General features: G+C 38.6%; 1 protein-coding gene across 1 annotated transcript in view; it reads left to right on the forward strand.

Annotated features, from left to right (window-relative positions):
- Window positions 1-19,436, forward strand: part of Vps41 (VPS41 subunit of HOPS complex) — a 149,243-nt gene that overhangs the window by 53,686 nt on the left and 76,121 nt on the right. Inside the window, exons 5-6 of the mRNA XM_027409382.1 lie at window positions 10,178-10,252; window positions 17,707-17,769. Coding sequence (XP_027265183.1) covers window positions 10,178-10,252; window positions 17,707-17,769 — 138 coding nt within the window. The remainder of the gene's footprint in view (window positions 1-10,177; window positions 10,253-17,706; window positions 17,770-19,436) is intronic.

Here is a 19,436-nt window from a genome sequence, read left to right on the forward strand (position 1 = left end):
ATTGAGATGTATAGTTAGTATTATGGGGATATGATGGCCACAGTGACTGTCAGCTTTGTCAGGTATTCAAACCCAATTTGAAGCTTTGACACCTTTGGTTCTGGAAGGGCCATGAGCCTCTCAGAGGCTAGCTCTTTCCCTTAACCATATTTTGAGGTTTTACCAATCTCTAAAACTTTTTTTTTTAATTTAGGAAAACAGCATTGTAACAAATTTTATTGTTTTCCTCTCTTCTCTAGTTGTTTACAAAGCTTTTGTTTATTTCTTATTTGATTGTTTTCAGACATTGATTTTCATACCTAAGGCTCATTGAATTTTTTGTTTGTTTGTTTGTTTGTTTTTTATACCACTACTACTACTGGGAAAACACTCATAGGGCTGTGTGTCTTACCATAGAGGTACCTGTATTTATTGCTACTTTATCATAGTATCAAGGAAATGGAATCAGCATAGATGTCCCTCAACGGATGAACAGATATTGAAAATGTGATGATAACGATGATATGTGTGTGTTGTTGAATTTTATTTAGCTGTACAAAAAGGAAGGTTTGAAGTATAACTGGAGCATAGCAACTAAACTAACCCAGGTTTAGAAAAAAATAAATACTCCATATATTTTGGATATTTGAATTCTATCTTCTAATTTTTTATATATGTATCATTATGTAGGAGTTAGTGTGGTTATATATTTTGAAGCTAGAAAGTGGTCCATGAGAGGGGGAAAAGAGAAGTTTTAAGGAAGGGGATGAAAAGAATAATTGAATCCATGTAACGTGGAAATGGAAAGGAGAGGACCCAGGGCAGAAATATATAAGCAAGGAGGTACAGGTGGAGTGGGGGAGGAGGCTCAAACAAAAGAAAGCTTGTGTGAAGATGATAAAAGGGAATTTACTTCTTTGTTTCATTTGTATTTAAAAAGCCTTCCCCTAGTTGGGCGTTGGTGGTGCACGCCTTTAATCCCAGCACTCGGGAGGCAGAGGCAGGTGGATCTCTTTGAGTTCTAGGCCAGCCTGGTCTCCAGAGCGAGTGCCAAGATAGGCTCCAAAGCTACACAGAGAAACCCTGTCTGGAAAAACCATATAAACAAACAAACCAAATAAATAAATAAATAAAATGAAAATAAAAAGCCTTCCCCTGCTGAGTGGATACTGCTGTGAGATTTGCTAGGTGGGAGAACAGGAGGAGACTGTGCTTGGTGTATTCAAGCCAAAGATGTGGAGTTAAGGAGGACAGTTCAAAATTAAGATTGCTAAAACTGTCTTGAAGGGAGAGACTGGTAGGATTTAGTGTCTTGGCCTATGTGAGGGAACTTTGGATAGGTCTGTCTAAATGGACAGAGGTCATTTAGTGACAGTGAGCATCTAGAAGGGGCCTGAGAAGCTGTAACTAAAATGGCAGTGAAGAAATGAGGAAACAAGGTAAATGGGAGCCAGTGGAGGTGTGGAGAGTCATGAGGGCTGAGGGGCATCAGGGTTCAATGCAAAGCCACTGCTGGCCGTCATTCCATGAGCAGCTTTGATGATCACATTCAAGCAGATCTTTTGTGTGCGTCAGTGAGCTTAAGAAATGGAAGAAAATATCACTCATTATATTCCTTGACTGGTACCATGAGTTGTTGAAAACTTCATGAATGTAACATTATAACATTCACTATTCAGTGTCCCTTAATACTACTGAAGCAGAATAGAAACAGTATATTTTCAATTGCTAATATTTGTTTTGCTTGCTATTTTGGCATCTTTGCCCCCTTCTCCATTTTTCATAATGAGAAGTATATGTAGTAAATGTCACTAAGTAATTTCTCCAGAACAGTATTTAGTGGGTTCATGATTTCATAGCCTGGTAGAAGAAGTGAAACTGGTGTGCTGGTAAACATGTAAGCCGTGGATGTGAAGCTTTCCTCGAGAGCCAGCTGGAGCCTTCGCATCTCTTTCGACTTGACTGAGCCTGTATTTGGAGCTTTTCTGGAAATGTTCACAAAATGCTTCCCTTCAAGATTGTTTGCTGTTAAATGTATCCCCTTCTTGGAACAAAGGCTTTACTTCTTGAGATGAAGTCTAATGGCACCTGAGGTTTTCAGGTTTATCATTAAAGGTTGGACCCTTCTGGCTTTAAGTTGGTCCAGTGAGAAAATACATGTAGTGTTTGTTCTGTGAATTGTAGACCACCTATGGCCAGGCCTGCTTTCCTTGGCTCACAAAGTCCAGATAGAGGCTTCCTCTTCCTTCAGGATTTATCACCAGTATAATATAATCAGGATTTATCACCAGTATAATATAATCACCAATATACAGTAAGCGGAGCTTTTCCCAACTGTGGAAGCAGGGACATTTGCTTTTCATATTTGGAATGCAAGTGCGACCTTCTCACTAAATATGACCAAGGGGCAGTAAACTGGAAACCATGCCAGTGTTGAGCCCTAGCTAGTACATCTCTGAGAGCAGAAGGAGGGCCTGTCTTCTTTTCCTATTCATTCCACTCAGTGGCTGTGGGGATGCAGCATTTGTGAAGGGATCAATTATCCATTTGTTAGTCAGAGGAGCCTTACAAATTATACATTAGCAGATTGATTTCTTAGGCTCACTACCCATTGGGGGACGGGTAGCTTAAGGTGGGGTGATGAGGAGTGTCTGGGGAAACAGAGTTGCCACTAAGAACTCCATTAAAAGCAGCTTTTGAAATGACCGCTGATTTATTCCTAATTGAAGAACTGGCATAATCCATACTAAGTGTATTCATTTCAAGTATTTTACGTTAGGTAATTGATTGTCCCATGAGGTGTACTTGTTAGTAATTTTGCCTTTTCTTTAAGAACTTGGCGCCACATGTAGTGGACTTAGGTTTAGACGGTGTGTGCTGGTCTTTGCCCCCTCCTGTTTACTTGGACTTCTTCTTCTGTTTTTTTTTTTTTATTCCATTAAGGAAACATTTTTGTATGTTCTATAGTGTCAGCTTGACATTATTGATTTTTTTGAGCAAACTCACTTATATTGTCCAGAATTCCAAACACGTCTCCATTAGGAATAAGATTGTAGTTAATGGAGAGCACAGCTGAGTCCATTTCTCTCCAGTCTGTTTTCCTTTGGTCTCCCTTCTTTCTGTGTCTATTTCAGCATCCCATCTTTGTAAACATGTACCCTATATGTCTTTAGATATGACTCTTTCCTCAGCTCTTAAGTAAAGGGAAAACATTATCCCATTCTGGAGAAATGCAGGGTCTTGTGCCTCCAGGGCTTGGCCTGAGGTTGTGGGCATTGGCAGCCTTTTGGTTTTGCTATTTGTACTGTGTGGAAATGGCACAAGAATGCCAGACCTTTGTCCCTGTGTGAGAGGGATAATGATGGATGGCATACCAGGTACAGGCCCTTTACAGATGTTTGCAGCTCTCTTCTTGTTTGTTGTTTCTTAAATGTTACAGGAGTATTGTGTAAATGATAATGGTACTAGTGATCACCAGCATTAACCATGTGTGATAGTTCCTTCTCTGTGTAATACTGGTGAAAGCTAATGATGTCTTGTTTCTGTTGTTTTAAATTAATCAGTTTCCTAGGTAGCCAGGTTTTATAGACGTTTATTTCTGCTTACAAACATACTAACTACTTTTATAAAACCTCTCAAAACATAAAAAAGTGAGACTTAGTAGTATCTCTTGTATATGTAATATGTGGTATACATGCATGTGTATGTGCATATTTGCATGTGTATGGATGTATGTGTAACCCTGCTGAACAAGCATATGTGTGCATAAACAATGGAGGCTCCAGATGATGTCAAAAGCCCTCTTTGATTTCTCTCCACTTTATTTACTCAAGAGGAGTCTCTTAGTTGAACTGGTATCTGATTCTCAAGAATCATGTCTCTGCTTTCCTAAACACTGGGAATAGCAAGTGTGCTCTGCCCACAGTTTTTATGTAGGTTCTGGGGTTTAAACTTTGGTCATCAAACAAGCATTTTATCCACTGAGTCATCTCTCTGGGCCCTTCCACTTAATGATATCTTTAAATTATTTTGATTGTAGGCAATTATTTTGATTGTGTCAATTAAAGTGACTAGATCTGCCCACCATAGGTGGGACCATCCCCTAACTGGAATCTTGGACTATAAAAGGAGCAGAGCAGAAGCAGAAAGCAACAGCAGCAGCATGCGTTCATTGCTCTCTGTTTCTGACTGGGGACATATTGTAACCAGCTACTTGAGTCCTGTTGTTTTGACTCCCCCACCGTGAGGAACTGTACCTTGAGCTGTACACTAAAACAAACCCTTTAGTCCTTAAGAAGTTGCTTTTGTCAGTGTGTTTTATCCTAGAAATTGGGGAAAGTCACTCAGACATACAGAAGGGGTCCATGTCAAAAATCACCTAACGGTTGAATGCTTCCCCCTGGGACAGCTGCAGACGTGGAACTTCCATTGTCTTGAGTGTGTCTGTGATACCCTTCTGCCATAGATGTCAGCTGACCAGGAAAGTTCACTGGCACCTCACCTGGCTAGAGTTTATACTTGTTGGATATGGCAGCACCCCCAGTATCAAGCGAGGCTGTTCCCCTGATCTGTTAGTCCTAATCAGCTGTGACACACATAGCTTCCCAGAAGCCAGGACAAATGTCAGACATCTTTTGGATGAAGCCAAATACTTTCTACATGATAGTTCAAAAATATTTGTTTTATTTTAGCATTTATGATTACTTAGATTACTTGCTTCTAGAAATTTAAATCATTTCTATTTCTCAATCTCATACGAGAGAAAGCTGTCACGGAAAGCACATTTTATTGGTTCAAGTAGGAACTTATATTTTAAATAATTCCAATACGTATTTTCAAAAACCTTTTAGGAAGGCATTCAAATTCGGATTATGGTTTTTAAGTTTCTTTGACCAACTAGGTACTTAAAAACTCAATGCTGCCTCCATATGTAAACACTGCTTTACTCTTGGGTACCGATTTGTTATTAGTGAATCTAATAGCTCTTACCCTTTCATTTGCAGTATTTCCTTTGTGAGTTGACTGTTTGCTTTTGATTTTAGTGATTCAAAATTTCACATGTCTTCAAGAAACATTCTAAAGAAAACTTCAGATGCAATAAGCTACAAATCTATTTCAATGTGTATGATGAGGATAAATATCCTTAATCTGCAATAAAGTCTTTTAAATTATTTTGAAAGTTTTGATATCATAGTAAGAAAATAGTTCTGGATTCTTGCTTGTCAGGCTTAAGATTGTAATTTTTACTGGTAGATTTACTAGCTTTTCTCTCCCAGTTTCATTTTAAGTAACCCCAAGAACTATCAAATATTTAAATTATCACTTTAGTACATAGATTAATAAATACCTTTACTTTTTTGGTTTTTTGAGACAGGATTTCTCTGTGTAGCAGCCCTGGCTATCCTGGAACTCACCTTGTAGACTAGGCTGGCCTCAAACTCAGAGCTCCACCTGTTTTTGCCTCCTGAATGCTGGGATTAAAGTTATGTGCCACCTCTGCTTGACAATACCTTACTTTCTAAATGAGCCAATACTTTTCCATTTGATTTTTCATAGAAACATAGTCCAAGTATCATTTAAAGGCATTCACTAAGAAGTTAAGTGTTGTGGAATAATCTTCTTGTACACTGTGAAGATGTGTCTTTGCCAAGGCATTTTCTGATTGCTTTAATAAGGAGTGAATGGCCAACAGCTAGGCAGGAAGAGGTTAGGTGGGACTTTGGGTGCAAGAGAGATGCCAGAGGACACAGACAGGAAACAGGAGGTGCAAAATGGAAGAGAGCTAAAAAGCCATGAGGTAAAACAGAGTTTAATATAAATGGGTTAATTTAAGTTATAAGAGCTAATGAAACAAGGCTAAGCTATAGGTCAAACTTTCATGATTAATAATAAGTCTCTGTGTTGTTTTTTTTGTGAACTGATGGTCTAAGAAAAATCCATCTACAGTTAAGAATAGACAGCATCTAATTCTGGAAATAAAAGAGTAAAGAATACGAGTAATACAATAAAAGATAAAAATAAAATGTGGAAACATATTCTGAAACCTAGAGAGAAGTGAAATAGTACCTAACGGGAGGTTGAGGCGGGAGGATTACACGTTCAAGGCCAGGGTATATTCAGAAACATGGGATAAAGATGCAGGTCTGTGGTGGAGTGCTCGCCCAGTGTATGCAAGGCCCTGCGTTCAGTGTCAGCACCCCTCCCCACAAAGGGGAAGAAGGTCTCAGCATTAAGTACCTTGTATCAAGATGATGTGGCCAGAAATACACCACAAAAATCAAGGTCAAGCTCTGAAGGGTGACAGTAGAAGCACAACAATGCAGTTTAAGGCTGAGAAGCAGACTAATAGAAGCATAGCATTTTTTATTGCATTTAAAAGTTAATGGGAGTGTTAACTGCTAAACCCCTTGAAACACCAAATTATGGGGAATTTACACTAACTATAAATTTATTTTAACTTCAAAGAGTAATGGACAAAACTACATGTGAAATTTTGAAACCATTTTAAATCAATAATGTTTTGATAGCAATAAATATGTATGGGTAGTAGTTAAATAATATAGATATCATTAAAACAATATACCCTGAGCCTTTCATTAGCTCCTTTCCTCACAACTGTGACAAATAACTATCAGAAATAGCTTACGGGAGGCCGGTTTGATCTGCTCACAATGCAGGGAGGTCAGTCCTTCATGCAGGGAAGCATGGGGAGGGAGCTATGGAGGCATCTACTTGTTATGTGGAGTCAATCAGGAAGCAGAGAAAGCTCAGGCAGGAAGCAGAGCAGGGTCTGTAAGCCTCAGGTCTACCTCCATGGCATTGTATCTGTAGGTCTTCTGTCCAAAAGTCTCTACAGCCTCCCCAAAACAGTGCCATCAGCTGGTGACCAATGCATATACACCTGAGCCTGGGGGATGGGGGACATTTCAAATTCAAGCTACAAGCCTAAAATAGAGAATATGAAATATTTAAAACTATGGTATCATAGCTTACAAAAAGAAATCGTGTAAATACAAAGTGTATTGTGTAAACTAATTGCCATCACTTCAGGGTTTATTATTAGGTGAGTCCTCTGTTATTCTTTGCTTTCCCTGGGTTCAGTTGCCCATGGCCAACTGTTTAAACCAGTGGTTCTCTGCCTTCCTAATACTGTGACCCTCTAATACAATTCCTCATGTTGTGGTGACCACAACCATAAAATTATTTTCATTACTACTTCATAACTGTAATTTTGCAACTGTTATGAATTGTAAATGCAAATATCTGTATTTTCCAATGTTCTTAAGTGACGTAGTATAAGGGTTGCTTGACCCCCCTCCCCCAGGGGCCATGACCAACAGATTAAGAACCACTGGTCTAAACATTATATTGGGAATTCCAGAAGCAAGTCATAAAATGCAAATTGTACACCATTCTGAGCTTGATAAAGTCTTGCTGTCTACCTAAAGCATTAGTCAGCCCTTACCATATCTTGTATTTTACTACCTACTTGTTAGTTGCTTAGCAGCCATTTTGGCTGTTGGATGAACCATCCCCTCCTTGTTTATATATAGAGCTCAGTACTGTTAGCACTTTCAGGCATCCTCTGAGCATTTGGAAAGCATTCTGTATGGATGAGGAGACCTCTGTGACATCACTGCCATCCTTGGATTTGAAGCAGAATAAAATGTGACTTTATTAAAAAGAGAGAGAGAGAGAGAGAATAATTGTTATATATTTTCTGGGTTTTGGTTTGCAGGAAATGCTAAGAAAATACACATTGTATGATTAATGGATGAATTATTATAATTATTGAGCAATGCAGTAATATGTCAGGAAATTAAAGCAAGACAATCATATTTTTCCCTAAGGCATAAAGTAAAAATTAGTAAGAAATTAATAAAATAGAACACATTTAAAACTCACACTGAATTCCTGGGAACATTGTGACTATTCCTGGGGCATCAACAGCAAAGACACCATTCCAGTGCAGTCCTGCTTGATGAGCCAGTGAATTGATGTGGCCACTTATAGGGTCATGGGTTACTCAAAGGCAGCACCATCATGGAGAAGGTCACCTCTTCTTGGTACAGAATCACAGATGCTGCATCTCTGAGAAGTCCCTTGTCCAGCTTACAGGCAGCTCAGCCCAGGAATGAGGGGCCTTGGAAATCTGGTAACATCTTGAGTCTCCCGACCCTTGAGATTTTCCTTGGCATCTTCATGTTATGAGCCTTCACTGGGAGAAGTGTTGCAATTCAGAGGAAAAGGCAGCATAGCAGGAGTATTGCTGCCGTAGAACTGTCAGTACAACTGATAAACAGCTTCCTGGAAAACCAAAGGAAAAATGGCAGTCAGATATTCCTATTGTATCATACTGCATGTTCATGTTTTCATTTTTGCAAATAAATATTTTGGTGTTGAACATGTAATTGAGTGGTATTGCACATTCATCACATTCAAAGCAGTGGTTTTGTTTTTGGAACTATAAATGATCCAAGTAGAATAGAACATTTGAGGATCCTGACAATCATGGGGGTGGGAGTGGCAAAAATAAACACAAAAGAAAAAGAAAAGGCAAACTTTGAGATAACCCACCAAAAATGATCATTCCAGACATTTTAAAACACCTTTTAAAATTTAACTAGAAAAATTTAATGCTTATCTTTTAAAGTTTGGAGAATAATGTATGGTTGATGAGTATGAAGATGGCATCACTTTTATTCTAACCTAAAAAATTAGCAATAAAAGGTATGTGAATAATGTAGTGAAATAGTCACAAAGTAAACATAGCTACTAGTCCAAGGGACTAGATTATGCGACACTTCCTCAAAACCTTCCCTTTCACTGTACTGTCCTTTATAGTACTAAAGTATTAGATCTTTGCTGTTTTTAATTATCCTTTTAACACAATTTTGCCTATTATTTTATATTTATATAAATGATGTTGGATCGTGAATGTTAGGAGTAAAGAAAAGATGCTAACTGATCAAGGCTTCTCCTATAATGAAACATAGGACTCTAAGAAGGAAAACACTAAAACTTTGTCAGAGACCTCTAAATAAAATGGACCGACCACCTATCTTCAGTGACCTTTTCCTTGACTAACATGCTAGAAACTTTTAGAGCTAACTGATTTTTCTTGAACTACTTATCAGAATGTTGTGTGGTGATTTAGGGATCCAGATGTGAAAGGATTCTGTAGCCAGAATACTGGGAACTTGTCTCAGCAATCAGTCAGTATGTAGCCTTTGTAAAGTGTGAGGGTCTTGTTGTGCCCTGACCTTTCTTTAATGACTATGAGATACTTTCCTGTTGAAGAGACAGCTTTATGTTTTGTGTATTCCCCTTTATCTCATCAACAAGGCAAATGGGGTAATTTTAAACTCTACATGTATTCTTCTGTTGTTAACTGTTATGGACTCACTTTCTTTTTCATGATTTGCTGCTGTGGAGCTTTGTGTAAGGTACTTGGAACCTGTCATTATTTAGGAATGAAAGCAAAAGCTATTATGTGATGCTGACAGTGCTCACTGAGTTTTGACTTTATTAGAAAACCCCTGTATGACTATTTTAGTATGTAAACAATTGTCTACACAGAAACTTAACATGTAATTGTTATTTAATTTTTGGAAAATACATCAAAAAGTGAATTGGTCTTAAATTTGAAATGATTTAAAAGAAGAGGGAATTCAAAATTAATTAATGTGTGATATGGGTTATGGTTTTTCCTAAACAAATATGATGAATATAGTAAAGATGAAATGTTGATCTGCTTATTCATTAGGGAACAAACAGATTGTTGAAGCAAACTAAAATAAGCAACAAAAAATTATGTGCTGACTTCCATTTTTACTTTTTTGTTGTTTTGTTCTCTTAAAGATTTTGGTTGGGAAACATAAATTCAATGGTATAAAGTAAGTAAAACAGATGAAAAGAAATGTAAGATTCTGAGAAGTAATATTTTCACTATGTTTCAGGTATATGAAAGAAAAGTTGTGGACATCTTAGGTTTCTGAGTTCAGGCTGAGTGTAGGAACAAAGCTGCTTGTTTTATGTATTTGAAATGTTAACATTTTCATCTCAGAACAAAGTACACCTTAATTCATGAAGCTGATAAACAATTAATGTGATGTCAGTTTTACAAAGAGCAAAGATACCAGATTGTTGAAATGTTTACCTAAAGTTTTCCATGCCATTTTTTGTTTGTGTTTGATAGAGTCCTGTGAAGATAAACCAGATTAGCTTGGATGAAAGTGGAGAACACATGGGCGTGTGTTCTGAGGATGGCAAGGTATGTGATTAAGTGGCCACGGGGAAAGTTGCTTGAGCAGTGAGTGTTGGATTTTACCCTTGCAAGTGATTGGATGCTCTCTGCTTACTTTACACCTGTGTGCAGAGAGCCTTGATTATTTTTTTCAGTATTGGACTTGCTTTTGATTGCTCATAATTAAAATAAAATATATTTTGCCCAAATGTGCCTTAGGAAAAGTAATTACAAGAATGTCAATAATCTAACTAGTATTAAGCTGATTAACAGCTGTGGCAGGGTGACGTACCCCCTTAATCATTACTGCTGTGCCACTTTGACTCCAGTGACTAGTCTGCAGTTCCTGCAAGACAGTAGTTTAATGCTTTTCTGCCATAAATCCACAAAATTGGATTTTGTGGGCATGATTTCTGTGGGCTGGTGGTTTTCATTTTAACACACAAGTTATGAATGTTACTCTTGAATTATAGAATCTTTTGATAAGCAATCATAGTTTATCAGAAGAATAAAGTGTCTTACAATGGCCACATTAAATAAATGTAAAATCAATATATGTACAGTTTTCTAAAAACCTGGCACCTACTTCCTGGACCAAGGACATACATCATTTGTGCAGCATATAGCTAACAACTATCAGTGCTTCTTGCTGATGGTATGCTGTGACATTTAGTGGTTGTGATGATTGATTTTCCACTTGCAAGAATATCTTCTTTGTTTTTAAGTCGATGGAAGTCTTTTCTAATGTTCACTTGCAGTGATAAAATCCTAATGCAGAGTATTTAAGCCACTTCTCTAAAATATCAGTTTAAGAAGAGAATGCATTAAAAATCATTACTTAAGTTTATGCATCCCTTAGTGAATAGAGATTTCCTAATCTAATTTTATGCATTTTAAGTGCTCTGAATTCAATGGGCCATTAAAATGAGTAAATTAAAAACAATATACTTAGCGCAAAAAGAGGATATACCCATCTCTGTCTTTCAACAGTGCTACACTCATTGATCTGTTAACAAGAATAACACAAATTCCTCATGACATACACAGTTGCAGTTTATTTATCTCAGCTTCATCTTGCCCCCCAAATCTTTTGAAACACAGTTAGAATGCTACTACTTTTCACAATGTACTATCAAAGTTTATATTACTTTGTGAAATTCTGAGATGTACACATGTCAAATGCAGAGTTAAGGGAAGTGTTGTTTTTTTGTGGAATTTGAAAAGAATCATCTACATGGTTGAAACATTTTTATGCATGTATTTGTAAAGAAAGTTAACCTTAATTTTCTTTACTTAAAGACCTGATTATTTTTGAACTTATATCAGATAGAAATTTCTTTAAACTAATTGGGAAAGTAAGAGTCTTTGGCTGGAAACATTCATTAAGAATTCCAGAACTTTCACTGTTGAAGAATTATTAGTAATGTGTCATAGTGGAATCTTTCAATGACTCCATGTGCTGTGCAATGTGATGATCTGAGAATTCCCATTGCACCCTTTTAGCAAACACTATGCTTTCCTGGTTTAGAAAAAAAAATGTTTATCTATCTTGTTTTTGAATAGTTTCATGATATATTTTGAAGTGCTTTCCCCCCATATGTTTTCTTAGAATGAATAGAGCCATAAAGAAATCTCCCACTACATGTATTTATGTAAGTCAGCCTTGCCCAGTAGTCAGTATTGTGAAAACCGGGAGGCTGTATAAAGTGATGTATGAAGTGGTTATCTGCCATAAGAATAGAAGGACTTTGCCGAGGTCAGCTGTGTCTTTGAGTGGCTGTTACGGTTTTTGCTTTCATTGGTTTATGAGGACTCATACTCAGTAGTTATATTTGTTTCACTGTTAATCTTTGATACTTGTTTTGGTTTTTTAATTCATTCTAATAGTTAGTTAGTTTACGCATATATTCCATATGTGCTCAGTTCGTTCTCATGGCTTCTCTGAGTTTGAGTTCTGCATTTAAGATACTAAGGTGTACAAAAAGTGTCTATAGTTTCATTTTGGTGGTTGGATTTGTATACAACTTTCAGGACAAGGATTCAGGATCAGGTTTATTTTCTCATCTGTGAAGAATGACTTCATGTAGAGTATACTAATTTAACAAAACAAATTCTGAGTTGATAATTTTTCTCTCAGATTTTAGAGATAATGCCTGCTTTATTCTGGCACTTTGTAGCATACCTGTTGGTCAGCCTACTTTTGCTTTTTAAGAAATCTTTAAAAACAACTCTTGTTCTTCATAGCTTGGCTAATAATAGTAGTAATAACAAAACAAAAATAATAAACATGGCCTTTGTAATCCTGTTGCTATCCTAAGTCTCATTCTTAACTGCTGTCATTAATTTCATCTGGAACACAGTAGCTCTTTTGATCCATATATTAAAGTATTGCTTTCATTTTTGGAAAGTTTACTTCAGTTATAATTTTGATTATTACTTCAGTTCTATTTGTTTTCATTTCTTCAAAGAAATTCAATAATATGAGGCTTGAGGCAGTATTGCTTAGAGGCAGAGTGTAACTGAGTTCCAGCTGCCCAGACTGGCACATACCTCTGCTGTCTTAATGGTGGTGTACTGTCTGGCTTCTCAGGTATCTTCCTTGCCTCAGAAGGATTATGTGCACAAAGGGAAACCCACCCAGGAAACTTGGGAATCCCACTCTGATGTACAGTGACTGCCTATTTCCAGGCTTTCATTTCTAGCCCATTACAGTGTGGACTCTTGCCTACTTCCATTTTTCTACCTAAACTTTTGCATGTAGCAGGACGAATGGACACACATTATCATAAAAATGCATAGCTTGCATGAAGAATTGAGTGTATTGACTGAGTCAGCCCTGGCATACTGGTTTTGCTGTCATGTTGGTCTTGTCCTTCGATTAATTTCTCTGAGGTGGGCAGCTTCTTTACTTGTTTAATTGTTTTGCTGCTTGGCTTTCCTTCCAACATTAGATTCATTTTTCTTTTCCTTTGGGTGTGAGTGTATATGCCATTTTCCACTTTTAGTCTTTCTTTGAGTATCAGACAGCATGGTCTAGGGATTTAGATTTGAATTACACTCTTGTGTTTGTGTGTTGTTAAGTAAGTGTATTTTTCTCTATGCCTCAGTTTGTCTCATCCTTTGTAACACTTACCTAGTTCTGACTACTATGAGGGGGCTCAATGGGTCAACTTTAATCACTGGGATGTACCTGGTTGAAAAGATCCATATGGTAGTTGCTACACTCCCTTTTAATGGCAGTCCCCATTACTCTTTGTAGTCTCAGAGACGTTTGGAAACCTCTTGTTGAGACTTCCAAATAGACTTTGGGTTTTCCTTTGGCTTCTGAGTACTCTTAAGGTATGTTTAAATACATTATTTTATTTTTTTTCCTTTTGGTCTTTGGAATGGTATTCTGCATCAATTATGTTTCTGTTTGCTTTTTCCTCTATCCTAGCAAGAACCATGTTAGCAAACAGATTCAGAGCTTAGTTGACTCTTGGTGAACCTAATTTGATATTTTTGAAGTTGTAGTAGTTACTTTCTGTTGCTATGATAAAAATAGTGGCCAAAATTAACTAGGAGAAAAAAGGGTTTATTTGGCTGTGGTAAGACATCATTGAAGGATGATAGAGCAGGAACTTAAATAGGAACCTTGAGGTAAGAACTGAAGCAGACTGTGGGAGAACACTGCTTGTTGACTTGCTTCCCAGATTGGTCCTCATGGCTTTCCCAGCTGGTTTTGTATATAATCCAGGTTCACCTGTCTAGGGCTAACACTGTCCACATTATGTTAGATGTTCCCACATCATTTGTCAATCATGAAAATCCCCCACAGGCCAGTTGATGGAGGCGTTCCTTAGCTGAGGTTTCTCTTTCCAGGTAACTCCTACATGTGTCAAGTTGACAGAAACTAACCAGCATGGAGGTATTATAGAATCACTTTCTTATATCCAAAAGAAAGGCCTTCGGATGAACTAGATCTTCTTTGACTTGAGGAATTTGGTGAAGCTGGTTTGGCCAGAGAGAAGTATAGGTGTCTCTTATGATCTCCTTTAGTCTTAGGTGTTCTGCATTGATGAATAGGACAGACAAAAGCAGTCTTTCCTTTTACTGTCCAAAATAAAATGCCAGCTCCCCTGTCCTGCCTATTGAACTGGTATGTCTGATGTGATGATATCTTAGGGAAGAATGGGCTTTGGAGAACTTGGATTCTGGTCACAACTCTTGTTTTTAATGACCATAGGCAAGTCTCTAGTTTCCCAGCAGAATCATCTCTTTAACAAGAACCTGGTATGGGCCATAGCATCCCTAGCAGCAGGCTAGAGCAAGATCCTCAATCCAGGGTGGATATTGTCAGTCGTGGACCCTTAAAATTATCCCTGCAGCCCATGAGAAAGAGATCTAGTTTATCTAAGTCAGCCTGCCATTAGTCTTCAGGAATTTAACGATCTATAATCAGAGGTGAGGTCTGTTAAAGGGTTAGAGTTGTTAATGAGTTGTAGTAGTATATGGCCTAGGACCGTGTTTTCAAGATGCTATATGGATAAGGGATTGAGTTAGGAGCTGGCTCTCTGCTACTTCATCAGGCATTCACACTGAGGTACAGCACTAAGGAGGCCCCTTGCTGATTTCCTCTATTACAATTCAGTGATACAGGGCCTGCATTACTGTGTGGAAACTTGCTGGTCTCCATCAAGCTTCCCCATGGCAAAGTAAAGGCCTAAGTGTAGTGCTTTGCTGAACACAGTGCTTCACTGTTCTGCGTCAGAGTTATCATTTCCAGGAATTTCTAGAAAAGCAATGGCTTTGCACCCTCCCAACAGTAAGAGCCCAGTGGCAGTGACAGGTGGGTGCCATTCTGAGAGAGTTCTCTGTGTCTCTTTGTGTCTGGCTAATCCGGGGCTCTAAAAATTCTCATAAAATTAGAGGAAGGAATAACAAAGATTTGGTTAGCTTGCTTGTTTGAATCAAGCTCTGTTTATGTATCTCCAGACTGACCTCAAATTAGCAATTCTCGTATTTCATCTTCCTGGTTATTGGATTATAGGCGTAGGTATGTGCACCACACTTACTCAAAGATTCTATTTTGTAATGTATGGATCTCTCTCTTCAGAGAATTCTCTGCTTGGGACTTGGGAGAATCAGTCATTTATAAGTTGCCAACATTAAGGCAAGAAAAAATTGAGTTTGAGTAGTCTTTATCAGTTCAAAAAATGAATTTGTCCTTAGAAATCACATAAAGAAGTCTCATTATCTGTGTTGATTTAACAGAATATACCTAGCCTGTGCAGTCTATAACAACAGAAACTTGTTCTCACAGCTCTGAGGCTGTGAAGATCTGGGATCAGTGTCTGGAGAGAAATGTCTTCCCTGCTCCAGAGGACACTGCTATAGTCTTTGCATGGTATGAGGGATGTATCTGACTCCTTAGTGGCAAAAAACAGGCAGCAAAAGTGCCTATTTAGCTCTTTTTATTCCCTTTATAATGCCACTGGTATCCCTTTCCTGAGCGAACAGCTTATCAAAAGTTTTCCCTCCTAATACCATCACTTTGAGCATTGGATTTCAACAGAAAAATTTGAGGGATACAAACATTCAGACCAAAGGCATATGCAAATGGCCTCATGGTACAAAAGTAAAGAAAAATTCTGTTAGAGACCTGAAAGAGCAAACCCGTCACAAGTGCTGGGATAGTAAGTACAGGTCCTAACAGTATCCTTAGCTCTGTTTCTCTGGTAACTCCTCCAATTCTCATGCTCTTCTGGTAAGACTAAAAATTAATTAGAACCAGTCTTCTGGGCCTGGAGAGATGATTTAGTGGCTAAGAGGACTTGTTACTCTTACAGAGGACTGGGTTTAACTCCCATTTGCAAGCTACATGGTGGCTTGCAACCATCTATAACTCCAGTTCCAGTGGGTTTGACACCCTCTCTTCTGACTTCTTCAGGCATCAGGCATGCATGTGATACATATGCATACACTCAGACAAAACACTAGTATACATTGTAAAAAAAAACCTTGAATAAATAAAACAAGCCTGTCATATATTTTGTCCATCAAATGGGAACATAATAATAACCTGTGACTTAACATTCCCACCCTTTGTTATATGAACCTTATACATGTGAGTGAGTTAATCAGGAAATTTGGAAAGAATGTCTGCAGAAGCCCTGTTCATAAAAGCCCTGAATGGTGCTAAAGCAAGTGGTTGTCCATGGAAGGAGAACATGAATTGTGATGTAGTCATACATTGCCTGCTTCACAGCATCGACAAAGAACCAACTGCTGCTGCTGTGTGCCACAGCGTACAAAAAGCTTACAAGGGCAGTTTTAGAAAGGGCAGCAGGGGAATGGCACATGTTTCCATTTGTGTGAAACTTAAATGGCTGTGTGACTTGCAACAGTGATCGGTCCCAGGGTAGTGATGGGTTTCAGGTGTCATTGACTGAGAAGTACAGTAGAGGAGCTCCTTGGATTCTATTTTTTTCCCTTTTTGTTTCTTCCTTTCCTCCCCCCTTTGCTCATTCCTTCCCCTCCGTCCTCCATTTTTTTCTTTCTGCTTCTTTGTTTTTCCCTCAGTTGGTCATAGATGCATGATCCTCCAGCCTCGGCCTCTGAGTATCAGGGTTATACTCACATGTGGCTTAAATTCTTTATGTGATTTTATCCTTCATGTTATGTGCATTAGACCTAATTTTGTTTTTGTTGTGTTTTTTGCTGTGATCAATTAAAATATGTGAGTAAATATAACTGAATAAAGTGGCTCAAGACAGCTTGAAAGTAAACACTGATGACGGGCAAGTTAAACCCTTCATTTACACACAGAAGAGATTCAGCATATGATTGCAATGATCTCATTTCATTCATTCTCTTGCCACATCAATGTGTGTGTGTGCATGGGTGTTTATGTGTCTTGTGTGCGTGCATGCATGTGTATGTGCACATACATGTATGTGTATGCATATGTATACATGTTTGTGTGTGTGTGTATGTGTGTCTATGAACCATGTATATATGCATGACTCAAGGAAGGAAGTTCCTTTCTCCTTATAGGAGGAAAACAGTTCCATTAGTCTGTGGGAAGTTCATAAAAGAATGTTAGTAACCTGCCCATATCTATTTCATTTCTGAAAGTTGATATCTGTTTCCTAAATTGGGTAAGTAAAGGGAACTCTATCCATGCGATGCTTGTGAAAGCTTTTTTATTTTCATTTTTAAAATTAAAATATAATTACACTATTTCCCCTTTTCATACTCTGTTTCCTCCATGTACCTCAGCCTCATGGCTTCGGGCCTCTCTTTCTTTAAGATGCTTGTAAAAGCTTCATGGCCACAGAGTGCTCTACACTGATGGGATAGTTTTCAGTGGATACTTCATGGGGTCGTGGCTACTAGAATCATTGGAATGTCTCACTTTTCTTTTCTTTTGTTTTTCCTCTGCCACCTTGGCTTTCCCTGTTACTACCATGATGAACTGATGCGATGTGTTCACTTCTCAGGTACAAGTATTTGGACTCTATTCTGGAGAAGAATTCCATGAGACTTTCGACTGTCCCATTAAAGTAAGTACTTAGCAAAGTTTCCCTCATGAGGAAGCTTTATCCCCTAGATGAGGATGACTTTGGTGGTCGAGACAATGTCCATTCTGTTACACCAGTGTCTGTTCAGTCCGTGGTGTGCTAGTGCAACTTGAATGCAGGGACTGAGACCAGATGTAGAATATGCGACTGTGTTCTCAGTCTGTGCTCTGGGAGCTTTTATTAGAGTGGATGAATCACACACACCATTCTGACCAAAGAGTGACAAGGTAAAGTTCTGGGATAAAAGAAGCCATGTTTAGCTGCATTAGCTGGTGGTGTTGTGTTTTGTTTTGAGTGATAACGTCATAGGTTGAGTGATGTCTGGCTGAGCTTTGAGACAGAGACAGGTTCAGGTGGGAACTAGTCTTCCATGTATAAGAACATATTAGAAATGGAGAGGCCAGCCGGGCGTTGGTGGCGCACGCCTTTAATCCCAGCACTCGGGAGGCAGAGGCAGGCGGATCTCTGTGAGTTCGAGGCCAGCCTAGTATCCAGAGTGAGTGCCAGGATAGGCTCCAAAGCTACACAGAGAAACCCTGTCTTGAAAAACAAAAACAAAAACAAAAACAACAATAACAACCAAAAAGAAATGGAGAGGCCAGTCAGTTCCAACTGTGTTCAGGAAGTGGCAGAAAGTCTTGCCTAGATGTGCATGAACAAGTAAAGAGGCAATAAAAATCAGACTAGAGCATGCTGGATCTTCAGACTAAGGAATTTGGTTTCCATCTAATAGATTATTAAGTGCCTAAGAACAAGAGTGGTGTAGATGAACCCTGGCTCTTGAAGGGCCAATAACTTTATGCAGTAGAGATGGCAGCTCTGTAGGTAAGAGGCAGGGAGATCAGCTAGAGATACCAATCACAGTTAAGTATCTGTTGTACTCTTAAAGAAGGTGATTTTCTTTCACATGCTTATTCAAACATTGATTGACCAGTAGTAAAGGATAGATAAGATCCTAAGTCTTCCCCATGAGTGAGACAGGCACTGGGAGGAAGGCTTGGCTCAGCTGATGCAGGCATGGAGGAGCAGTTAGTACATCAACCATCATGGCTTGTCTTTCTGTACGTGTGTGTGTGTGTGTGTGTGTGTGTGTGTGTGTGTGTGTGTGTGTGTGTGTGTGTGTTAGTATTCTTGAGGAGAGATGCTTGTTGCAGGTTATGAGAGAGCTTGCAAGACTCCTTAGAGATTTTAAGAACTTGGAGTAATGCAATGTGTTGGAAGTTAGGATGGGTTAGGGCAGAGCTAAAGAGAATATTGACCAAACAAATAGGAATATTCACAGGTATGAGAGGAGGTATGTTAAACGCTGGTGATGATGGTGTAGAGAAATCCATTAACCTGTCCCATTAACCTATCCCATTGGAGGAGGGAAATGTATTAGTTAATTATAGAAATGTGAAATGTGTTCAACCGAAGGTTAGTAAAGTTTCTGATATCATGGACAGTTGGGGATGAAAAGGTAAGAAGCGGGAAACTTACATTCTGAGAGATGGGTCTCAAAGAGAACGAGGCTGATGGGAGCCCCTGGAATGTCACGGCTGCTTTCCTCTTTCAGGGCAGTCGTAGAGCAGCCTGGGGGAAGTCCTGCACATGGCCAGGTTCCCTGGGCTCTGCAAGGCAGTGTACTTAGTTACCAGTGGTTGAGATAT

This window comes from Cricetulus griseus, chromosome 3 (genome assembly GCF_003668045.3).
Source record: "Cricetulus griseus strain 17A/GY chromosome 3, alternate assembly CriGri-PICRH-1.0, whole genome shotgun sequence".
NCBI lineage: Eukaryota > Metazoa > Chordata > Mammalia > Rodentia > Cricetidae > Cricetulus > Cricetulus griseus.